This window comes from Strix aluco, chromosome 1, assembly GCF_031877795.1.
Source record: "Strix aluco isolate bStrAlu1 chromosome 1, bStrAlu1.hap1, whole genome shotgun sequence".
NCBI lineage: Eukaryota > Metazoa > Chordata > Aves > Strigiformes > Strigidae > Strix > Strix aluco.
In genome coordinates, this window is record NC_133931.1 from 14,101,775 (window position 1) to 14,126,611 (window position 24,837).

At 38.4% G+C, this 24,837-nt stretch overlaps 2 protein-coding genes across 2 annotated transcripts in view; one reads left to right on the top strand and one right to left on the bottom strand.

Moving 5' to 3' along the window:
• The window catches only part of SNTB1 (syntrophin beta 1), a 115,561-nt gene extending 109,028 nt beyond the window's left edge, over positions 1–6,533 (top strand). The window contains exons 6-7 of the mRNA XM_074848136.1: positions 1,493–1,683; positions 3,033–6,533. Of these exons, the coding sequence (XP_074704237.1) occupies positions 1,493–1,683; positions 3,033–3,125 (284 nt within the window). The 3' untranslated portion in view covers positions 3,126–6,533. The remainder of the gene's footprint in view (positions 1–1,492; positions 1,684–3,032) is intronic.
• A 3,148-nt stretch (positions 6,534–9,681) lies between these two features.
• MTBP (MDM2 binding protein) overlaps positions 9,682–24,837 on the bottom strand; it is a 29,610-nt gene continuing 14,454 nt past the window's right edge. Inside the window, exons 14-22 of the mRNA XM_074848927.1 lie at positions 24,309–24,473; positions 23,853–23,946; positions 22,336–22,491; positions 20,206–20,301; positions 16,442–16,708; positions 14,938–15,184; positions 13,680–13,793; positions 11,926–11,991; positions 9,682–10,396 (exon numbers count right to left, since the gene is read on the bottom strand). Of these exons, the coding sequence (XP_074705028.1) occupies positions 10,361–10,396; positions 11,926–11,991; positions 13,680–13,793; positions 14,938–15,184; positions 16,442–16,708; positions 20,206–20,301; positions 22,336–22,491; positions 23,853–23,946; positions 24,309–24,473 (1,241 nt within the window). The 3' untranslated portion in view covers positions 9,682–10,360. The remainder of the gene's footprint in view (positions 10,397–11,925; positions 11,992–13,679; positions 13,794–14,937; positions 15,185–16,441; positions 16,709–20,205; positions 20,302–22,335; positions 22,492–23,852; positions 23,947–24,308; positions 24,474–24,837) is intronic.

Consider the following 24,837-nt stretch of genomic DNA (forward strand, 5'->3'; position numbering starts at 1 on the left):
CAGAAACCCACAGAAAAGAGCATTTTTCTGAGATTCGGGAGACTCCTGAGAGCCTGGCAGGAGTTTCTCCTGCAGAGGGAGGAGGCAGAGGAGAACAGGCACATTCACAAGCATGAATTGGTCATTTATTCACCCGGCTCTGTGCACTTGAGAAGTGTTAAAAAATACAAAGTAGTCCAGTAGCCACATTTTGATGGCTAGTCATTTCCCTTCCTGAACATCAGAGTGTCACTTCTCAGCACTTCTGTACATGCAAAATCAACTGGAATAGAAGTAATCGGCTACAGATGCTCTGGAGTGATGCCCTGTTCAGCTGGGTAGCTGGTAGCGTGGAGTAGCTCTGGGGCTTTGAGGCTGTGCCTTTCTCTTGAGTGACCCCAGGATTTGGGAGTCCTTCCCCCTCTAGCCCTACAGTTGGCGGGGCTGTTAAAGTTGAATGTTATCTCCACTCATTGCCTCAAAATGTGAGAGCAAGAGCCGAAGCACAAATGCGCTCCACAACAAAGGGCAGCTCTGATTCTGTGAAGCCGTCAGACACAGCCGGTGCTGCTGAGCACGGGGACGCCTGCCCGCAGGCTGCCAGGCCCTGTGCCTTGCAGGGTGCTTAGGCTGCTTTGCAAGCGCCTCTGACGTGGAAACAAACCAGTGTTCAGTGGGAACCACCTCGAGGGCATGTCCATCGTCAGCCCAGTGACATGGATGCCTTTCTTTCCTAAAGCAGGAGGAGGGCATCAGCCCCTTTTATTATTGCAGTGCTTTTATCCCAGTGCCAAGGACCCTTCTTGGCAAAATTGTTCACAGGAAAGTGGTGGAAAAGAGAATTTGGGATGTGAATACCTAAACTCGTCATTTTTTAATTTGGATCATGGCCTATGTTTCTGAGCTGAGGGGAGGATGCAGACTCTGTGCTGCAGTAACTATTATATACAATCATCTGGGCCCTTTTTCAATTACCACAACACTAATGAGGACTCAGGAGCATCTTCATCTTTGTCAAAATACTTTAGGGAAACCCTTTACAGTGTCTAATTTTCTCATGCATTGTGCACCGTGTTTATTGATTTTGGCTATGTCTGTCAGATGTAAGACGAGTAGCTGTGACTTTGTCATGGTTTGGAAGGAGGAAATGCCAGCCTGAGCCTTCTTAAACTTCAGTAGATTGGTTTTGAGTCAGCATGTAGTATGCTGCAACATAAAGAATGCAGTGACTAACCAAAAGGACTGACATCAGTACTGCTATTGCTGAGCACAATGTTAGTCGGTGTGTTTATACCATAACTAACAAACCTTGCTTGGACCTTGCACAGCAGAAACATTTCCATTGTTTTTCCAAATCTGCAGGTTTACAGTTAGAGCATGATTAGCCCAGTTTTAGGAAAGGTTAGTTTCCACAAGATAGCATTGAGATCAAATGTGAAATGCAGATATCTGCAGCCAAGTGGAATTTGTTGCTTTTAGGAACGTACAGACTAAATTTTGTTTCCTTCTTCAGCTTGCACATATAAAAGCCAGGAGTGCCGTTTGACCATCCATTACGAACATGGATTCTCTCTTACAACTGAACCGCAAGATGGTGCCTTCTCTAAGACAATTGCACAGTATCCCTACGAAAAACTGAAAATGTCCTCAGACGATGGGATAAGGATGCTTTATCTAGACTTTGGAGGAAAGGATGGAGAAATTGTAAGTACTCTGTTTAGCAAAGGGAGGCATGTTACCATCTCTTTGGTGGTTTTTTGGGCTGTGGGGCTGAAGAGCACTAATGGAAATTGGACTAGATGATCATTGTAGGACCCTTCCAACTGAAACATTCTATTCTGTTCTGTTCTATTCTATTAACAGCTGGCCAGTACCACTATTTAGATGCAGTGCTTTCTAGTGCAGCATGATGATCTGGCTTTAAAAGGAGATAAACTAAAAGGAGAGACAAAATGCTAAAACCTTGCAAAAGAGGGATGAAAGACTTCTTACATTTAAGAACAAATTATATCTCTAAATAGCCAGACGTTAGAATTTTTGTATGTATTCATTTCACTTTTTAAGTGGCTGCAGGTGGAAGACTTATATGAGATATTGTTAATTCCAACATAAACATAGGGATGTTATGACAACAAGCTATGTTTTAGACATTTTTGAACATCTAGCTGCTGAAAGAAATTTAAGACTACAGGTGTAGCGCAAACTGTCTGCTTAGGCCTCTAAGTTAGCTGTCTCAGTGCCTAAAACTAAGGTGTTTGTTCTTTATGAGCAGTTTAGATACCATAAATTATGCATGTAAACATGGTCTTTTGTGCCAGATTTTTTCAGCAGCTCCTGAGCATGTTGGGTGCTTAATTCTGCACATCACCTTTGACAACATATACTCTGCGAACTGCTTATTGTCAGGCTTTCAGAAGTGAATTTGTTACTAGCTTTCAAAAAAGTTGATATGTGACTGGTAGAAAGGCACATCTGGTTTGTTTTGATGTGAACCTACTGTTAAACCTGCTGTCCACACTGACAAGTCTGTCACGCTTAGCAAGCATGAGGTGAGATCATCTGAACCAAGACTATCGTAAAAAACGTCTCAGTTCAGTCTCACTGCTGGCTGTGTGAACAGAGGAGCCACCGTGCAGCATCAGCTGAAGGTGCGGTGTCCTGGCTTCAGCTGTGACCAACAGTGGATGCACTGGGTACTGGACACAGCAGTCCCATCACTATCCCTGGTCAGAAGCAGAAAAGATGGAGGCGTTCAACCTTTTGGAAAACTGCTTGAAGCATCTGACTCAGTTCTCTGCTGCTTACCCAGGTGGATGGAAGCCCAGACACACCAGCATCTCATCTGCTCTCAAGATGCTTATTACTTGTAGTAACCTAAATATTTGCAGCTGTATGCAAAGAAAAGACACTATGTTGTAATAAAGGGTTGTTATTAATAGAAGTCTGTTGAAAATACCAGGCAGCAGTTAATCAAGTACTCTGTAAATGATTGCCTTATTTGAGCTGTAATCTCATCTAATCATTCTCAACTTGATTGCTTTCTGTACTTTCAGCAACTGGACCTTCATTCCTGTCCAAAACCAATTGTGTTCATCATTCATTCCTTCCTGTCAGCAAAGATTACAAGACTTGGCTTAGTAGCATAAGTGGGATACATCTGTTTCTTCAAAGAAAGACGGAGCCACCATGCCAATCTGAAGTACAGTCAACATCAGCAACCTGTACCGGCTAGCTTGGGGTTCAGTACTGGGCCCTGGTCATTTCTGCAGTCTTCCAAGGCTGAGGTTTCATTTTGATCAGCTAAAGAAGTGGCATGACAAGGAAAACAGTGAATTTCACTGTAAATAATGGGATTTTAAAATCCCATAGCAGACAGTAAAAGCGTGTAGTACCATACGTGTAAATGTTTCAGAATCATAAATTGTGCCTATTTCAATGTACTTGTTTATATAAAATAAGTAAAGGGCTAAGCAGACAAGAGTGGGTGTTGGCTGTGATGCAAGCTCAAGGTGGTTTGAGTAGTTCTCCAAGCAAGATTGTCTCACCATCCAAATGTAAAGTATTTTTTCTGTGCTAACCTGTGCACCACTTAACAGCAGATTTTTCTTTTGGGGCACTGTCAGAACCTGTTGCTTGAATACGCAGCAGAGCATGCAGATAGGCACCTTTGAGTAGGATGCTCTAAAGCAATACAGCTGTGGTCAGTGAACAGATGGAGGGTCCCTGCCGAGGGGCACTTTCAGATTAAATGATGAAGACATCTTGCATACATTCCTAGCGATGGACCCAAAGCAAGACTAGCTAGAGCGATGTATTGAGAGCCAGCTGTCAGTGGGGCACAGGTAGGAGCATCAAGTTACCTGAATCCACCCTGAAGCGTGACCTAAGCTTCTGCCAGCGTGGTTCCAGAGCAGTTTTCCAACAGAAAGCTGTGCTGAGCTTCCTGTCCTTTTTACCCCAACTGCGTCACCCCCTTAGCTCTGCTTGAGGCTGGTTGTGTGGTCTTGATAGAAGAACAAATGTGAGGAAGGAGGAAGACTTGATTTTTTTTTTTTGAGTTTTCTAAGTTACTCAAGCAGCTCCACAACAGTGAGGAAACACCAGGGTAGGAACATGAGCTGCACTGCCAGAAAAGCCTTAATATGGAAGGAACTGCTCCTATGAGCATGACTTGGCAAGTCCAGATTTATTCCTTGCTGGTGAAACATAAGATGTTCACCTCTGTACCCGTAACTTACTAGTTCCAGTGTTGCACTGCAGATGACTGTTTTAAGTCAAAACATTTGGATCACTAAGTTTTGGCCTTGTTATTGGTTACGCTGGGCACAAAGCGGGCCGCAGGCAGGAATGCTGACCTTTGTTGCCAGAGATCATACACACAGCTTGCACCTGGAACTACTAAACTGGCTTAATGTGGTTGGGTGGGAACAGAAGGAAGCAGAACACGGATGGCATTTATGTTGCCCCTTACTTTGTAAACAGAACTGCTTCATAAAGGGGTGGGTTTTTTGTTTGCTTTTAGAGTTTTGCCATAAAATAATCACACTTTGAAGGACAGGAACTGTACAGAAAGTAATAAATCCAAAGTTTGTAGAAGTTTGCTTGTCACACTACAAGGCTTCTTTTATTCTTGAGAAAGCACACATTTCAACTTAATGTGACTTAGCTGGCAAAGAGGAAAATTAAAAACACAGTTGGGTTCCACATTGTTTTTAAGCTGTCTTGAGTGTTGAGCGTAAGTCATGCTGTTTATTCACAGAATTAGTTTGTGGTGGTTTCCATAGATATCTTAATCATTGAAACCAATTAAAAAATTAAGATGATGTGCTGAATTTGCAAATATTGAAAATTATTATTGAAGAACAATACCATTTGGAAGAGCAGCCCCACTCCCAGCACCTCCCACCAGTCAAAAGCCAGCCTGGGAGGGGATTCACCTAGCTGTGAACTTTGTTTTTACTGTCATGGTACTTGCACTTAAAAATTAATTCCTCGTGTAAATTCACAAGGTAGGAGATAGCAGGTTACATAACTTACCAATAATTTCCAAATGGACATTTCTCATTTAGTGACTGCTGCCATTCACGTAACATTCTGTGGCAGTTACCTGGGTCTCCTTGGGCTTGGAGCTTCTAGGAGAAGCCGAGAGCCATCGGTACGCTGGGGGACTGGGTCTTTGAACTCACATCACACCGTCAAGTAAACTGTGGTGTGGAGTTTCTGAAAAGTGATTCAGGACACTCGTATTGCTGTTCCAAAGCGTAACTTAGAAATCTGGACGCAGGCTCCTATAAAAGTTCCCGAGATTAAAGTGAAAACTTGCATACTGTGGGGTAGGTTAAATACATATGTAAACTATACTGCACTGTTTCCTTATTCCTTTAACACTTACAAATCACTGGAATGTTATACTTAACATGTATGTGCATTGTAAATATTACAAATTCCTATATTAGTACCAACAATTAAATGACACAATATGTAATCTAAGGTGCTCAGTACTATATGAAGTATAAGTGAATAACTGAACCGTTTGCAAAGAAAATTCCTATTATATATATTTATAGAAAAAAATAATGATAATTACAGATGCTATTTCTTCATTTTCAGATTTTGGACTGATTCATACTTGGATGGGATAGACAAATGAAATACGGACCTACTCCACATTTATAAGAGTATAGTGAATATTTATATTTTAGAGGAAAAAAAATATATTTAATAAAGTCATTTATTGGATTTTTGTGAGGTGAGCTTACTTTGTACCCAAACAAGCTGTTTGGAAGGATGTCCTTTGGTTTTGGGCTGGGGAAAAATACATTTTAAACCTCAGTCATTCTGTTAAGAATTCAGTTACTTGAGAGAACTATTCACCATCAGAACGACTTTTAAAATAAAATTTTAGGAAAGTATTAATGCACTGTCAATGGCGTGTTGGTGCTTTCTATCAAGTTAGCTCAGTGTTCATGTGATAGTGGCGCTGTTGATGACAGGCTGAAAGCATAAGTACACAGCATTTTGTCTGCTGCCTGGCATTTACTGAAAGGCCAAAGGGATGTTCTGGGCAAGGTTGTTCAGACTTACCTGCTGAAGTTACAATGCTGTCTCTGTTGCTTACATTTAACTGGGCAGTTACAAAAGTCATAAAAAAAACAGAACAGAAACTTCTGCTCAAGCTTCCGCATTCAAGGAGTGAGGCCAACACGTGCCTTGCTTAGTTCTTGTGAACAGTTATAGAAAAAAAAAATGTTTTTCTTCCCTTCTACTTTAATTCTTAACGTAGTGGCCCAAATCAAAAAGCTAACTGCAGTCTGTTCTTTCAGTCTGACCCAAGGTATGGCAGACCAGCCTCATGGAAGTCCTAAAAAGGGGTATACTAGAGTTTCATTCTTTTCACAAAACACTGACTGTAAATTGAACGGTCTGATCAGAAAGTCTGTATAGCAGCTTCACCGTTAAAAAGACTTGGATACATATTGGAACATATGTGTTACTGGAAAAATGTGATATAAGGTGTTTATTAAAAAAAAATAAAGCTGATCTGATTGTGTTCAGGGAAGCATCCTGGTGTTTCCAACAGCTTTGCTCTTTAAGTGGAAGTAGCATCTCTCATAAGGTACTTCATAAATCAGAACACAACTCTTTATGCACTAACAAGTAAATCACTGCCACGACCATTGTTAGAATTGGTCTTTTCCAAATAACGGAACAAGTGTTTTCTCTTTCTGCAGAACGTAAGTATTCCTTCTTCCCACAGGACACAGCAGCACGCTCCACCCAGCTCTTCGCATTCAGAAGCTCAGCTGATTTGAAGTAGTGGTTGATCTGATTTCCATCTGCAAGAATTCTCAATGTCCTCTTACCCATGTTTAAAAGTTAATTGGAAGTGGAAGCAGAATCAGAGCCTAAACAGATGATACTATCACTGATCTTTAAATTTATCTTGTTTTTCATAAGAGTCAAACTGGCAGGTTTATAACGATCTATTTACTGGGGCTATTTACTATATATATACTATTACTGTAGCATGTATTATATTACTACATGTATGTACACACTATTAGTGTATATACTGTTACTACAAAGTGGGAATTCTATCTAAACTGGACACTCTTGAATTCAGTGGCGACTTTGACGTTAAAGAACAGGTATTCGTAATATACTACCAAAACTTTGAGAAACTCAGCCTGCTGGATAGAAGTGAACTCCTAGATTAGCCAGGGCAAAATTTAGTTTAAAAGCGTGAAGGGAAAACCATTAAATATTTAAGTAATAAAGATAACAACCTCTTGTGAACTTATCGGCAACTTTTTTCACATAGGATTAGCTTTGTTTTCTTCCTCAGAATTTCTGTGCTTGTGTAAATAATTACAGGCATTAGAAAACAACTCACAGGGGAGAACTGGAGAATTTGCGAATTTGGAAAAGCATCTGTAGACAAGTTAAGTTCTGCTGCAGCCTAGTGATAGTCATCATGCAATTGCTGTAATACCAGAATAACCATCTCACCAAGTAACCACAACCACATCAGTGTTGTCTTACCCCAATCTTGTATAAGGGCATAACATGGCTTATGGGTAACCATAAATGTATATTGGTGAATATGACTTATATCCTGACTTGCAAGAAAAAGAAAGCAAGCACCCAAGCCTTTTACTTCAGTAAAGTATGCATAGGGCAGACTGGATTTTGGGTTCACCAGCCACAAAAAAGAAAATAATTTGAAGGTCAAAGAGTGACATTACATTCTGTGTGACTTAAGTTACAACATGTTAGTTGAGCTGTGGGAGCTCTTAGTGTGGGCTTTTGAACTACAACAGAGGTAAGATAATTTGGTTTAGCACTATTACACTAGCCCAGGTCAAATTATTTTGTATGCTTTTTTGTAGGTTAAGAGCATGCAATGACAATTACCACAGCTCAGATGGAGAGCAGTATTATTAAGCCATGATAATAAACTAGCAATCACTTACCCTAAAGAAAAACCCCAACATAATAACAAAGTGCAAACGAGACATGGGCAGCACTGTATTAGTTCAGCACTGGGAATCACGCAAATAAACAATACGTCAAAATGTTTATGTTTCCCTAACTGCTTTCCTGCTGGGTATTTCAGGCCAGCCTTTGAATCTACAGAATTAATTAAAACAATAACCATTGGGTTCTACTTACTCATGAAATAAGATAGTTAAGTATCTAAATCCAGGGCTCACTATGGACACCATAGAGAGGTAAGGGAGGAATGAGAAAATAATAAAAAATAATTTTAAAAACCACCTTTTTATAGAAGCCCTTCTACAGATACACGCAGATAGTTTTTCATTAAGGAAAACAGTTAAAGATTATAAATTACTTTCCTGAAAGGGATTTTCTTTGCTCATGGCAGCAAGCCACAGGTATTTTACAAAATGTAGTTTCTGTACTTTTGCTTGTCAACTTACGCATAATTTAACTACTTTTTTAATATAATTACAAGTATATAAATTCCCCCAAAATTAAGTAGGAAATGAAACTTCCAGTGGCTTGCTTTAGTATTTGGACAATAGTGTCAGCATTCAGGCTGAAGAGATGAGATTATAACTTAAGGCTTTTCTCTCTGTATTTGGAAGTAGATTTTGACTTACTTCATTCAATATTGGATGTTAAGGAAGATTAATACCTTGATTAATTTCTTGTTTTATCAGCAAAGTATTTTAACACATTATACGTGTTAATGTATTTTAAAGTGTTTGGTTCTAATAGTATTCATACAATCATGAAGAAACAATTTCTGTCTTGAATGCAAAGAAATGTGAGCCATACACAGTAATTAATGCATTGGAGCAATTTCGTGCATGCACTTATTAAATAATTTTTTAATTACCTACCTTCATTGTGTTTCTATTTCACCAAATCAGTAAAACCCTTTAAGTTATTAACCTGGATGCTATGAATGCATGGCATTTTACAGAAAAATGTAATCCTGCTCCAATGTAGTTGTGTACGCACACTGTACTCACTAGAGCCCACTGTCACAGTGAAACAGCTGTGTAGCTTTCCCATTGCCCCTCAGAGTTAAGCAAGTACACACCCACATATAAAAAGTCTTGTAGAGTTCAGGAGAACAATAAAACATTGGAACAAAGGAGCAGAAGAGTTAAATGCGAGATCCTGTTAGACACGAAAAACCTCCTTAGGGCTTGGCTTTACACAAAATAGAATTATGCAAAGATTAAATGTCACAAAATCACAAAGGCTCCTTAGAGAATGTGTAGATTTCACAGTATTAAGTCTAACCTACACATAGTTTAGTTCAATTACTTTTTCATAATATTGTATTTTGTTTATATTAGTATTGCTTAATCCGTTTTCCGTCCAGGCAAACAGTAACGCTGCATCTTGATCAATTTTAATCATGTTGGTTTATATGAGGAATAGGAAATCCTTGCACTGAAAGCTGTAAAATATTTGTTTTGGTAGGAAATCCTCAACTCCACATAATACTAACCTGAATAATTACACTAGTACAAGCCAGGTACATGCCTGAGACTTAAGCAGTCTTAGGCCTACTTTAGTATTGTACTGTGCTTGCAACTCAGGTAGAAATTCTTCTTTCCATTACATTTCATCACAGTATGCCAGCTTTTTCACAGCTCTCTCAATCATCATTACTACTATCATTTTCATTTTCTCCTCCCCCATGGAAAGAAATCTCAGAAACAATTCATAACAGAGTTCTAAAGATTGTTACAAAGAGTACACATGAAATTATACCAGAAATTCAGCTTGTAAAACAATGATCCTTTCTTTAATAGGACCTTGCATCAGGTTTCAAAAGACATGCTTTTTCTTTTTTTCTTACACTACAACACAGAGATAATTGTGACTCATTCTAATTATGTTTGCTTTCACCTGCAGAATAGGAACTGTTCTTAATTGTTCTATAAAGTGTCAGTGGTCGACGCTGTAAACAGCTATTTATACAACAGCAAGTAGTAACACGCCTTCACGCAAAAAGGTGAAATAACTACTTTTGTTATTAAAATCAAATCTGGTGGGTTTTTTATTACGTAAAAAACAAATATATGGGTTGAAAAACATACATAGCTTTATCAAACCAAGTCAAGCTATATTCCTTTTAACCATGAAACATAATAAATATGCATATAAAATAAAACCTTTTTTCATCTGAATTTTTTTTAAAAATTAAAAACTTTCAGTATAAAAAGTTTCAATATATGCTAATGTGCTTGAGAATTGAGTCTATATAATTACACTGACCAAAGTCCTTCTGGTCTGTAGATAAGTGTGTGCATGTTAGGCAGTACAATGCTTCTCTTACAATCAGAAGTGCTCTATCCGCAGTTTCTAGGAAGGTGTGAATAGCAGCCATTCAGTACCTCTACTTGCTACTCTTCTCCAAAACCCATTCAATCACCTGGGAAAATAAATGAGAAAACAAACTATTTACATAACTCCAGTCCTGAAAGCAACTTAAGAACATCTCATACACTTAACCAATTCTTTATCACTGCCTTTATCATCACCTGTGTGGTGTTTACTAGATAGGATTTAAAAGTAATCCATTAAAAAGGAGAAACAGTTCTTAAAAAACTGAGAGGATACAGTGTCACCCAAGAATTGTATTTAATTTTACAGAATGCCTTGTCTTCAGAAAAAAGCATTTTTAGATCCCCTGAATCGAGTTGCGTCACCCCACTCTCTCCATGTACTAGCAACAAGGGGCACACACAATGCTAAACAGCTAGTGTTTCCAGCACAAAAAATTCCTAAAGCTGTAAAAGAAAGGATAAAGAATAATTAGCGCACTGCTGTATCTGCCACCATTATTACTGCTGTTTCCCAAACAGGGTAGTTGCTCAGATTAGTCCTGAGCAATTATATTTTTTATAAGGTAGTTTCAAAGTATTCTCTACTTACAGGGAGAGGTGGCCCACCTAAGAGGTCCCCAATTTTAATGCCTCTGACCACAGCAAACATACATAAAACTACCAACTGTCCTCCCCAGACAAAAAGATGGTGGTGAGAAACAGCGTACCAGTACAATATCCCAGTTCAACACCAAACATCACAACCCATGTAGTTTTTGATACCTTATGATCTGTTGGAAGCAATTCACAAGGGAACACAGTACAGAACACAATAAATACTGCTCTCATAGAATAAACTCTGTGGGGATCTAGTAGTTTTCCTTAAGAGTTTGGATTTTCTTATTTAACTACCACAGTCCAAATCCTTCCATTTAATTTATGATTTTTGAAAACTGTACTGTAAATATGCACAATACTTTTTTTGTTTTTTGTTTTTTTTTTTTTTAAATCATGGAGTCACTTCAGCATGTTTTTCAGAATTTAAATCAGTAACTTAATTGCTGGAGGACAGGAGCATTTACTCCTATCGTTTGCTGTCTGCAACTGTTCACATAAGCCCCACCTTACACACAAATAAGATCATCTGATATCCTTTGTGCTTACAGTTATTCCCAAGCTTAAAATTACTAATATTCACTGCTTTTTTAAAATTTATTTCCTCTTGTAGATCCCTTTATTGCTTCCTAACCTTTGAAAAGAAATGTTATTTTCTTCAACACAAGGAAAGAAGAATTCCCTAATGTTCCAGGCGTCTGTCATCTCTCATCTCTTTTTTTTTCCCCCAGTGATGTGGAAACATTTATTGCCTTCATTTCCATTTCTCACTGTGGCACATCATGTTGGCAGCTATAACTAGAATACCATCTAATACCTGAATATATGCAACTGGAAATTTTGCCATGGGACTAGTGATTGAAAGAAAGTTTTTGTGAGATCAGAGTGAAATGAGACCCACAGCCATAGGAAGGCATCTCTCCATCTCTTCAAGCTATGGACTAAATCACCCTACAGCCAAGCTGCCACAGCTACATGTAGCCTTGGCTAGTTACAGGAACAAATAAGCAACTAGTCTTACCTGTTTAGCATTGTTATTTGCTGTTTTCTTCATTTCGTCAAGAAGCCCTCTCGAAGTTTTAAGATCCTAGATATGAAACACAAAGACATAGAAATTAGCAAATTCATATGCTCAATCTAATTTGGATTATAAGAGCCCTAATAACCAGGGGAGGTGTTACCCTTTTATCACCTTGTTTGGAACCACAGAAGAATTATTTGACTTTGGTTTGGTTTTCTTTTTTTTTTTAAAAAAAAAAAAAAATTTAAATCTATTCCAGTGGGTTGCAGCTTTCCCTACAGCCATCCAAACCTAGTACTCGAGTGTACAATTGAGACACATTTTTCCAAACCTTCCACACACTTCCAGAAATGTTTTTTTAACTTAAATGGTATTCAAAGTTATTACAGTCTGGACTGAAATCTTATTTCTATATAAACATGGAAATCAACTGTGTGCTTAGATTGCAATACAGAGCTCTGGCAAAGAACAGCAAAGGGGATGTGGAGAAAGAAAATCAGTGCAAGAAAGGGAAAACCTAGAAAGGTTTGTCTGTTTTGCAGTCCAATTAGCCCTACCTAATCCACTCTCTTAAAGCAAGCACATAACCTTGCCTGAAGAGAAATGAAAACTAAGAAAATTCATTTTCTACTGACACCATGCTTCTGAAGCACACAGCACAGAAAAGGATTCAAAGGGCTCCTACAGACTTGGGGCTGCAGTACAAACCAGGAGGACAAAATCCTGCTACACCTTTCTCTAGATCAGCTTTCCGAAGGACAGGATCACTGCAGTACTCTTCCTTTTGCTCTTCTACTTGGAATGGAGCCATGAACACATCTGATTTGCCCTACTCACTCATCCCTACATACAGCTCTTCTGATTTTGGATTAGAAGATCTTTCTTCAGGGCATATTTCAGGGAGATTTTGGAGTGCTTACAGAATGACTGCACAACTGTGTTCTAATTATTTAAGAAGTTAGTGCCCATCAGCAAGATGTTCTAATTGTCTGTGTAAGCATTCAGCCCTCTTCAATTGCAACTTCATTTAGCTTAAATCACCTTTACTGAAGTTGACTAAACTGAGTTAGTTCAAAATAGTGATCAGCAAATGAACAGAAACAGCAGCTCAGCTTGTGAGCAATAGCTTTTAAACACCCTGTACTGTAATTTAACTCCATTTTGTGCCCAGACTAAGTAACACGGGCTCAAGCATTGACTCACAAAATTTCCTAAAAGAATTCTCATCTCCTCCTAAAACTGAGGTTGATGCAATACTCCAGGGTGCTGCCAAGTCAGCATGTGTTAGATAGTTGTGGACATTTACAATGCAGTTACAAGGACTTCTGTGAGCATGTCAGAGAACTAGAATTTCTGAGTCAGCTGTGTAAGCTACCTATTGAGCCAATAGCCTTAGAACAAGGAAGAAGCTGAGCTGTCACAGCTATGGCTGGGAGATAGCTACAACAGCTAAGGAAGCAATAAGCATGACCTTACCTAACAGACCACTGCTTTAACATGTTATCTCACATAAAAGACTACTGCTTTCTAAGGTTTAAAATCAAATAAACAACCACCAAAATATACTGTAAAACTAGCTTCTGCATTTGACAGCAAGTCCAAAGGTTTACCCACACACTACACACTACTAACAGACCACTAGGAAATGTTAGCTTAATCAAGTCTGAATATCCCACAGTCCATCTCACGTGTTATTCAGGAATGGATTCACTTAACTAAGAACAAAGAACTGTAAGAGCGCGTCTTCTAGTTACCTTTAAGTAGAACTTTGATATCTCAAAAAGACGCTGACTGCATGAGGCAAAGCACTTGTGATCCTCTGCAATTCCATGTTTTTGAAGAGTCACAGCAACCACCTCCTTCAGCATCTTGGAAACAACAGAAACACACTCAAAAGTTCATCCCAATTACTGTCATGAAAGATTGTCCAAGGGAAGGAAAACTAAACTAAACTGAACTGAAACAAAAATAGAACACCTCATCTTTTTTGATCTTGCCTCTATCTTTATTCCATTGGCCAAATGCTGTCAATCCACTAACCAGATTTGGGCAGAGTTATTTAACAATCTATTTCCATTTCCTTCATCTCAAAAATAAACAAAATGCTTTTATGTCAAAGCAATGTAAAAGATCAATGAATATTCAAATGGGGCTTGGAAGACAGAAAAAAATTTAAAATGGCTAGGATTTTCTCTTCTCCAAAATACTACACATATATATGCATATAACTTTTCTTTATATTGATATTCCCTTGTTTGACACATCCATATTAAAAAATAATTTTAAAAAATCAGACATTACAATCAGACTAGAGAATTCACTCTGACATACTTTATATCAGAGATGTTTAAACTTTGCTGTAGATCTGAATGAGTCACACCAATTTACATGTACTTGGGTCATCCCAACTTGCCTTTGACAGTATGATATCAACATTCATGCACTGGCCTCTCTAGCACCCTGGGATTAATTTAAAATTAGTGTCACCAAGCCAGAAACAGTTTTGTGTACTGTATTTTAGAAGTGGCATTCCTAATATATACAGCTATTAATTAAACATTATTCCACCAAAGTTTTTAAACATTATCTCAGTTAAGGGACTTGTACAACTATTGGAACAACTTATTCTCAGAATAGTCTGTTTTGCCAAAATGGCTTTGACACAGCACAGATATTTCTTTGGTGCCTTTAGGTTTTATATTAATTTTCTACATTTCATAACTCAAAATTCATTGATAGCCATTCCCACCTTTTTTACTCCTATCTGGTATCTCTCTTAGCCTTAATTCCCTGGGCATGATATAATACTCCTTACATACTTTTTCATTCCTTGCTTCTGCAGCACTTTCTGCAGTGCCTTCAGGATTCACTTACACCAGTGAACAGAATGAAATTTAATAATAACAAAGAGAAATGAAAATAGTTCAGTTAAAAAATTAAAAAAAAAATCAAGTTACATGGAAAGAAGTTAAGCAGATAGTTTGTCACTAAGTAAACAACATAAACTTTTACCCTTGTATGTTTCTGGGATCTTGATTCCTTAGCTGGCTTTGAAGTCTCAGACTCGGTTGCACTTATGCAACTTGCTGAGCCAACCTTAGTGGTTACTTTGTGGGGTTGATCAGGCTGTTTCAATGGCATTGAAGCTAAAGAAACTGATCTTTCAGAGCGCTTCCTCGTTACAGCAACTGTATAGTGACTCCCACTACTTCCGCTTGCCTGAGAGAGGAGGGAATCTGTACTCTCAGATTTGGTTAGCCTGGAAAGGGGAAAAAAAAAAAGGCAAAAAGAACTTTTAGATTTTGTACTGACTCTTTTGGTGCCTTTGTTTCTGCTATAGTTGTTGCTGCTAAGAGTATTAAGTACTGTATGTTCTTGCAAACAGCATCTGAAAACAGCAGACAGGACTCATGTAACATTTTTTGAATTAGAACACTTTACTGATTGATTTAGTCTCTGATATGTAGACCCATTGTTCCTCTGATTAAAAATGTCTAGAAACAAACTGAAGAAATGAGATAAGTAAGAATAGAAACTCTTTGGAAGAAGGGGTAGTTTTGCATAAGAACCCTTCACCTAGATAGCTAGGAAGAGCAGAGTTTGCTGGTCTTTAGTCTCAGGGTAAGACTCCACTTGAAACTATCTAATTTGTTCTGGCCTTACAGGAATGTCACAATTCATCTTTAACTATGGGAAGCTGGGCATTACAATTCTACTGGAACATTGTAATTCTTGATCCTTCAACTGTAAGAGCATTAGTAATTCCAAAACTCCGATTTATGAAGTGCTAAGTACAATTGCATCTTCTTTTCTAACTATTCAGTAAACTGCAAAAGATATGGATATTCCTAAAATCATACCTCTGTTAAAGGCTTACTGTGGTTAGATTGCAAAGGGTATCAAACTGGAGGAAGATACCAAACTGTAAGGAAGAAGTATTACAGTAAAAAGTGAATTCAGAAGTAGTGCTACATAGCAGTTATTTTTTATTGACGCAAAGAGTTTGCATCTTCAGAGTGAGGACAAGGTACAAAGGGAAATCTTAAAAACTAGAGTTCCAGAAAAGACTTTAATAAACAAGGCTCACAGTAAGTTTGAATTTTGGTAGGTCATCTTATACCAGCAGTCCTTTGGATTAGGAATTGAATTATTCTGTTTGCACAGTGCTTGGCTTTCTACACCTTTAGTTGTTTATTTATAGTGCAACAGCACTGACAGTTTTGGTCCTAGATGAGGCTATCTGTCATCTTTTCAAAGGCACTTGAGACTTTGCAAGATACAACCCCAGATCTCTTAAATAAAAGGTGCCTGTACTGCATGGTTTTGATTAATCTAATGATATCAATGAGAGGTCACACTTGAGGAAGAAAAAAAGAACCTACAGGAGAGGATTACACAGCTAGAACATTGTCTAGATAGCCTCACTGAAAATATTTTGAGATTAAAGAAAAGATGCATTTCACAAGAAACTACTGAAATATTTAACTCTAAAGATTTATTTTACTCAGTGCATTACCTTTTCTTGGGATAAAAGCAATCCAAGTCTTTTGATTTGCGTTTTAGCCTTGATGCCTCTGTTTTGAATTCACTTTGTAAAGACTCTCCATCAGGGACACTTCCAGGCTCTGACAAGACTGCGGGAGATGGGAGAGGGCTCAAGACAACTGGTACAGGGCAGCACTCTTTGGTGCAAGTAGTCTGAGTTTCATAGCGGATAAGGCGAGTTTGAAGTTCAGCATATCCCACATCTCTCTCTAAGGCTCTCCTGTTATCTAGGCAATACCTAAAATTGAAATTGGTAAGAAATCTGTGAAAGTCTCTGCTTTATTACAATCAGAAAAAAAACCCAGAACAACTTACTTTTGACTATCATATAATCTCCAAAACTTTTTTTTGTTTGGACTGGTGTATTGTTCTGAAAGGTACCTTAAAACAGCCCAGTAAATGAACACATCCCTGATGGATTTAGCTATATTTAAGTCTAACTTCAACAAAGAAGCTAAATCATATACTATTTGTAAGTCTTTACTCTGTGGTCTTGCAAATAAGATTTCCATGGACATCAGCACAATTTTTTCCTTGAACAGTAAGTGATGGATTAGGATGCTGACAATGGATTTTTTGCTCCTTATAGTCAGCCCTGTATTAAATTTGTATCATCAGTCTCTCCATTTTAGATTTTACCATTTTTCATATTCAGTCCGTACTTAACAGATGTCACCCCTGTTAACACACTTACCACTGTGACACTCCAATAAAACAGCGATGAGGATAGCTCTGAGCCCAAGTACACGATGAACCCAGCACACCATAATGGATTCAGTATCTTAAGACCTCAGACCTTGCAAGCATTCACCAAAACTTTTCAGACCCAGAAAATACCAGGTTATTATAAATAAAACTATACACTCTAATATGATAATATGATCATAAAATATGCCTCTGTTTCTTCCTGGAAGAACATAACTTTCCTAGTCAAAAAAACCCAACCAACCAACCCAAGATTTCTCCAGTGCCTATGCCATAAGAGAATCACATCGGAAATGCATGAAGAAAACATCCCAAAGTACAATATATGCAATTTGCAAGTTATGAATGCTTCAGGAACCCCAAAATGTGACAATACTGTCATAATTGTAGGAAGAGCCAGGTTGTGCCAAAAATCAGGTTGCTGTGAGATTGTATTAATTGAATGTAACCATAAGGAAGCTAGGGCATGGTAAGTGTTTTAAATGCTATTTAGTACAGATTCTTTGCTAACTGCACTCTTTGGACATGTAACCTTTAGCTTTGTCTGACATAAGCACTGCTATGTGAGAGATTCACATTTTTTAAAAGCTAAAAATACAGAAGTGTCACTGAACAAGCACAAGCTTCCCAGCCTCCTATCGATTACAAAGAATAAGTGGTTTAATCAACCAAATCAAAAGAAGAAACTGTATTAAATACCATGGAGCTGAAAGAGAACAAGTGAACAGTGCTAAGTCAGTGAAACATACTCATGAGATTACAACAATACATCTTAACTTGTGGAAATGATTTCCAGGATTCCTTGCAAGAGACCAACGTTTCATTGCCCAGTAACTTATGTTACCGCTACTGCAGGGAAATCCAATATTATTCCATCCTTTTCTTAACAAGCATTCTGAACAATGTGAACTATCTCTCAGCCCACCCTGCAAACTACTTAGCAATGTCTCCTACTCTTAGGAACTCTAGACATATTCTTTTATCTCTTAACACAGAGTCATGTTAAATGGCTAGATCTGATTTTTCTACTTTCTTCAAGGTATTTTCATATTCAGGGAGAAATTCACTTTTCTAATAGCAGACCAGTGAATCCATTTCTACAGCTGACTAAGACTTTCCACTAGAAATAAATTCATTATCTGATAAGAGTAAGTTCTGTTAACTTACAAATTTCAAGGTATTTAATTTTCCTTATTTATATTCTCAGTCCCCTGAGTAATCACATCCCCTACACAGATAAAAATGTTTTTATCTTTAGAAGTTAAATTGCCATTTTACTCACTCTGCTTTAACCGCAATTACTTTCTCTTTGCAACACAGGATTCAAGTGTTTGTCACAGGTTCATTACACCAGAAATTTGATTTAATCCTAACTGCTACTCCTGTTTTGTTGACAAGATTTTACATCCAAATATAAATACAGCAGCTATGCAGATGGAAACTGCAATCACAACTGCATGGTACAAAACACATCTGCTCCAAAAGACCATAAGATACGATATTCTGGTTGTACAGCCGTAGGTTTCTCCCTTTCACACTAGTTTCTACCACCTCACTCTACTGGTTCCCTCCCTTATTGCTAGCACATTCTCCTTGTAACATTAATATGCCAGAGCCTCCCTCCTCTCCACAACACCCAGGCCTCCCTGTGGTCTCCACCTGTCCTATTTTGCTAGGATAGGAGGCGGCACAAGTTGTGCTGTGCCTAATTTGAATCCCCATGCACACTCCCGGCTGAGGTCAGGCAGGTCAGCAAGCTACCATATACCAACAGACAACAGCCAAGTGCTTTCTTCCCACACCTGGGAGGACAAATCTGCACTCCTCCTATCTACCCAGTTGCCCCTCTGTGCCTTTTGTTACAAACCTAAAAAGGCTAACAGGCTCATGAGTTACCACTTAGAAAAAGAGAAGAATCAGATAGTTGAACAGATAGCATGACTGCTTCACCTCCCTAGAGAACGCGGCTGAAATTATCTGATATTAAACGTAGGCTTAACCAAACTCTTTGTGCAGTTCATAGAAAAAAAATACCAGCAGTATCATTAGTCACATTCTGATAATCTGAAAATGCGATTTTAGGAGACGGCAGAAATTTGCATGAAGACCGAACTGCCTACGCTTGGTATCCACTGCATTTCTTAATATAGAATCACAGAATCATAGAATCATTCAGGTCGGAAAAGACCCTTTGGATCATCGAGTCCAACCATCAGCCCTACTCTACAAAGTTCTCCCCTACACCATATCCCCCAACATCTCATCTAAATGACCCTTAAACACGGCCAGGGATGGTGACTCCACCACCTCCCTGAATATACTGCATTAAGACTAAGAGTCTGTCTACACAGAAGAGTGACACCAAATTATCTACTCTAGCATTTGTGTACATCCTTTTCCTCTTCTCCTCAACGATAATACTTATATTTTTCTAAACAATTTTTATACAGATACATTATATGATATTTGCCCATCTGAAGCTTTGACAAATAACTAACACTGGCTGTCTGGGACTAAATACAGTCCTAGCCATACTGATCCTATTGAAGATTCTTACCACTAACACTTGCCTGCTGGTGTTGTTTTCAGGTTTCCTGAACATACAGGTAGCTTCACAGCAGATCTCATAAACCTCATGACTATTAGTCTGAAAGTGCCTACAATTTAATATCAAAGTAGAAACTATGTATGTAGTTCACTCGTGTGCTGCTCCAGAGACTTGATACTACTATCTTTCCCTTGTCACTTCTAATTCTGAATTAAAATTTTCAGAGACACTGAGAATAGCTACAGCAGTACAACTTCGAAATAAAACTTAAATGTTTTTACACTGCCATCAAGGCAGGAGTGTTGCGATTTAAATCGGTGAATAAAAGAAAGGGAGAGGTGGCATGTACAAAGTTGTTCCAACAAAGGAAAAGGATACATAAAGTTTTCCATAATTAATGTTCATGTTGCTTGAAATGTTTCTAATTATACCTTGACCAGAAGCTGAAAAATAATTTTTAGAAAAGAAGCCAGGAAACTTACTCAAGTCCATGATAATGGCATCCTGCTGCTTTTTCAAAAGGCAAACCTCTGAGTTTCCGAGGAGTAAGCTCTGGTGTCAAAAGGAATGCGTTTTCACTGAAAGGAAAAAAAATACAGATCTATTTTGACTAGTTACAGTCAGGATAAATTATACTTCCAGAAGTCACAAACAAATGCCTTGACATAGGAAGACCAAAACAGCAAGTCTTGTAGCTAAGCCCTGGGGTACAGCATCAATGGAAAATTAAATCTTTATTGAAGTCAGAATTTAAATTCAAGTAATTAATATCTACTGGGCTATTATTATTACAGAACCTCTTAGACATTTCAACCAGGTTAGAGGTCCCTGCTCCAAATAATTTATCAATAAAACCAGGCAATTATCACCTGATTTCACAATGGGACACCTGAGTAGTAGAATAAACCGAGAGGAACTGGGAACTGCCCTCCCATTTCTAAATCCACTGCTATAATCATTGAATTCCTTTCCTTTAGCTTCAAGTAGTTGTCCCACCTAACAGTCACCTTTCCCAGACTTCATAACCACTTGTCTCCTGTGATATCTGAATTCCAGCTAGTAACTCTCTACAACTAAATGAATGTATTTGAAAGTATTTTGACAGAATAAGCCATAGCAAGACATACAGAAAGAGCTTGCTGCCAGATCCTAGCATACCCTGTAAAGTCACATCCCATTTATCTCCAAAGAAGGGAAGATATGAAGGCAAGATGCAGCAGTATCTGAAACTTACACATTGCTTCAAGTTTTATTCACATAGACTGTCTCTACACCATTACCGCTGGAAGAATTACCAGGAAAAAACATCCCAAAAAGATGTGATGCTGAATCATAGAATCACAGAATGGTTTGAGTTGGAAGGGACCTTAAAGATCATCTAGCTCCAACTCCCTGCCATGGGCAGGGACACCTTCCACTAGACCAGGTTGCTCAAAGCCCCGTCCAACCTGGCCTTGAACACTTCCAGGGAGGGGGCAGCCACAACTTCTCTGGGCAACCTCTTCCAGTGCCTCACGACCCTCACAGCAAAAAATTTCTTCCTAGTATCTAATCTAAATCTGCCCTGTTTCAGTTTAAAACTATCACCCCTCATCCTATCACTACACTCCCGGATAATGAGTCCCTCCCCAGATTTTCTGTAGGCTTCCTTGAAGCACTGAAAGGCCCCTATAAGGTCTCCCTGGAGCCTTCTCTTCTCCAGGCTGAACAACTCCAACTCTCTCAGCCTCTCCTTGTAAGGGAGGTGCTCCAGCCCCCGATCATCTTCATGATCCCCTCGAGCAGGTCCATGTCCTTCTTATGTTGGGGGCCCCAGAGCTGGACACAGCACTGCAGGTGGGGTCTCACAAAAGCAGAGTAGAGGGGCAGAATCACCTTCCTCAACCTGCTGGTCACTCTGCTCTTGATGCAGCCCAGGATACAGTTGGCTTTCTGGGCTGTGAACACACATTGCTGGCTCATAATCAATTTTTCATCCATTACCACTCCCAAGTCCTTCTCTGCAGGGCTGCTCTCAATCCACTCATTGCCCAGCCTGTATTTGTACTTGGGATTGCCCCGACACTTGTGCAGGACCTTGCACTTGGCCTGGTTGAACTTCATGAGGTTTGCACAGCCCCATCTCTTCAGCCTGTCCAGGTCCCTCTGGATGGCACATCCCTTCCCTCCAGTGTGTTGATGGACCACACAGCTTGGCATCGTCAGCAAACTTGCTGAGGGTGCACTCAATCCCACTGTCCATGTCTCCAACAAAGATATTCAACAGCACTGGTCCCAGTACTGACCACTGAAGAACATGTGGTGGTGTCAGCTTGTAGCACAGCCATGCCAAACGTCTATTGGCAGAATTTTGTGCACCAGGTAATTATTTTGTTATTTGAATGCATAGGAACATCACCATCTCCAGCCATTTCATATTCTGAAAGAACTAAATAGCTAGACTGAGAACCTAACAGTTGATTTCACTGTCAGGCATGTGATACAAGGATGTTCCACGTTACAAACTCAAATACAGTTAGAGCACTCCGAGACTCTCATTCGGTTGTTATTTACATTCCCCTACATCAGTTCTGAGTATGGTCTTCAGTGGTTTTAATATGCTGGATTCATACCGTTTGGGAATTTGTAGTGGCTGAAGGTCACCAACTGGTAGCCCTTCTGGTGTGAAATATTTCAGTAATTCTTTAGCATCGAGCAATGTCAATGACTCCCGCTGGCTATCTTTATGCCCCAGCAATTGCTCAGAAGAATGTGCAAACATAGAAACTCTGAAAAAAGAAAAAAAAGACCAATCTAAGACTATTATTTTTTCTTTTTGATGTAGTAATCTCATTGTATTGAAAAAGAAAAAAAATCACTGCTAGTCTGAAGCAATTTAAGGTATTTCCTAAGTAAAATGGACAAGGTTCCTCCTTAAGAACATTTACACAAATGTTCATGATGAAGTATATTTGATGCAAATTCTCTACTGAAGAAAGTAATTCCTTCAAGATTTTAGAGCTTGGTTGTGAAATACAACATGGGAAGAATATTAATGACCCCTTTTTTCTATTTATGGACCTGTAGGAACAAAAATTAATTCCCATTTAAAAAAAAAAAGGGACATACAATATGCAGGAAAGGAAACATAAAGTCACTACTGCCTGCAACTCTCCACTCTATTCAATCAAGTATAGCAAAGTTCTCCCTATCCCACTTTTAAGCAACATGCTGTACACTGATTCAGGATAAGTAAAAGATAACCAGTTCAGAATACAATGAAATAAACATTAACTGACTATGAAACAGAAAGGTCCTTCAGGAAGCTTTTCAAAAGCTAATTAGAAGGATGATCTTTACCTGTTTGAGAAACAAAAGGCAATAGTAATAATAATACCTATGAGAAAGCAGAGATCTAATGTGAGAATTTCTGACACACAGAACTAGGCCATGGCCAGCTATGGTACTTGAAAGACAGAAATGGGATGGAAGTGACTAAGAAAAAGCCAGTTGGACACCTGGCTCTGAAGGTCTGTCAGCAAAAATGTTAAGACCCAGCAAAGATCATTAAGTCTTATATAAAAGTGAGAGCTAAACTGAAATCAACAGGCAGTATTAAGTCACGCAAAAGTCTACAGCTTTAACTTAAACAACACCGAAGGAAAAACAAAACTGAATTTCAAACAGAAAACCAATAGGATCTTCTACTTTAAAATCACTTGAGACCTGATACTAAGTACTGACTATTCAAGAAATACGAGGCGATTATAAACACATTGTACATCCTGACAAAAAATGCTGTACAATCTTTGTTATTTATGCCCTGGGGCATATTGGGGGGGGGGGGGAGCGCTTTTTTATGTTTTTCTGCTATGACTACTATTTTCTAGTAGTGCCATTTTGGTAATTTAGTTTTGGAACTATGCTAATTTTAGGTTGCATTTTGTCAATAAAAATCAAAACAATACTACCAAGAAAATACACCGCTGGAAAGTGACAGAAACTTAGTTTTAGCTTTAAGCAATGTTTCCTCTAAAAGACTATCAATATATTTGAAAACACTTTACAGAATGGCTATCAGTACATACAGTTCCTCAACAGTGATGTTCAGTGGCCACTACAAAGAAAATCTCCAGTATGTAACCATTACCTCAGTTTTTGTTTGGTTTTTTCAAAGTTTTCCAAATTCTGAAGAACACATCTTTCTGGCCACTCTAATGGATTTGGTTCCATTAAATCAGATTCTGCAAGAAATATATGGTTAAGAATCTTATTCTTTAAAGAAATATATATACTTTTATAAACTTTTATATATATATTCCTTTATATATATTCCTTTATATATATAATAGTAATATTTAATAATAAAGAAAATCTGCCTGGTGCTATGATCAGAAGCGTTTTCTGCATTTTTTTTGTCAAGTAAATGAAAGGAAATAGTTAATATGAGGGTAATTTCAGTTTGAAAAAAAGCCTGGAAAGCTACTTTTCTTTTTATTTTTCCCTCTTTTGGCAAAAGACTCTCCTGTTAGTAAAACATTGACAACAGGTATGAAAATACATCAAAAGACAATAAGCAGTGTATTTTCTAAATAATGATACTTACCAGAAGTCACAGTGCATGACCTAGTTTTATCGGTAACCTTCTGTAGAACAGGTTTGGGAAGACTATTGTTGCACAGGTCCAGAAAACATTCCCTTGTAAGTTTTAACAAGTTTTTGAACTCATCAGTAGAAATAACTGGAGGCTGCTCAGTCAATTTCTTTCTTTCTACAAAAGGAGAAAGAAAGAAAAACTACTGCACTTGCTAAGTAACAAAGAATAACTGGAGCCTGATAAAAAACAACCAAACAAGAAAATCCCAGCCCCAAAACAATAATACAAGTTAACTTGACACTTACTGTTGTACCCTTAGGCAAGGCATGGGTGTTTTATTCCATAGACAAGTGAAAAAACTTAGCAGTGAGAATAGCTGAAGTCACATGTGAATCACCTTTTTACAGTCCTTTAATTTCTGTATATGTGCATTTCTGAATATATCTGGGTTTGAATCCCCCAGAGACAAACATCTGGACTTGCTGAACCTAAACATGAAAAGCTTCAGTGTGCAGAGTCTCCCACCCACCAAATTTTA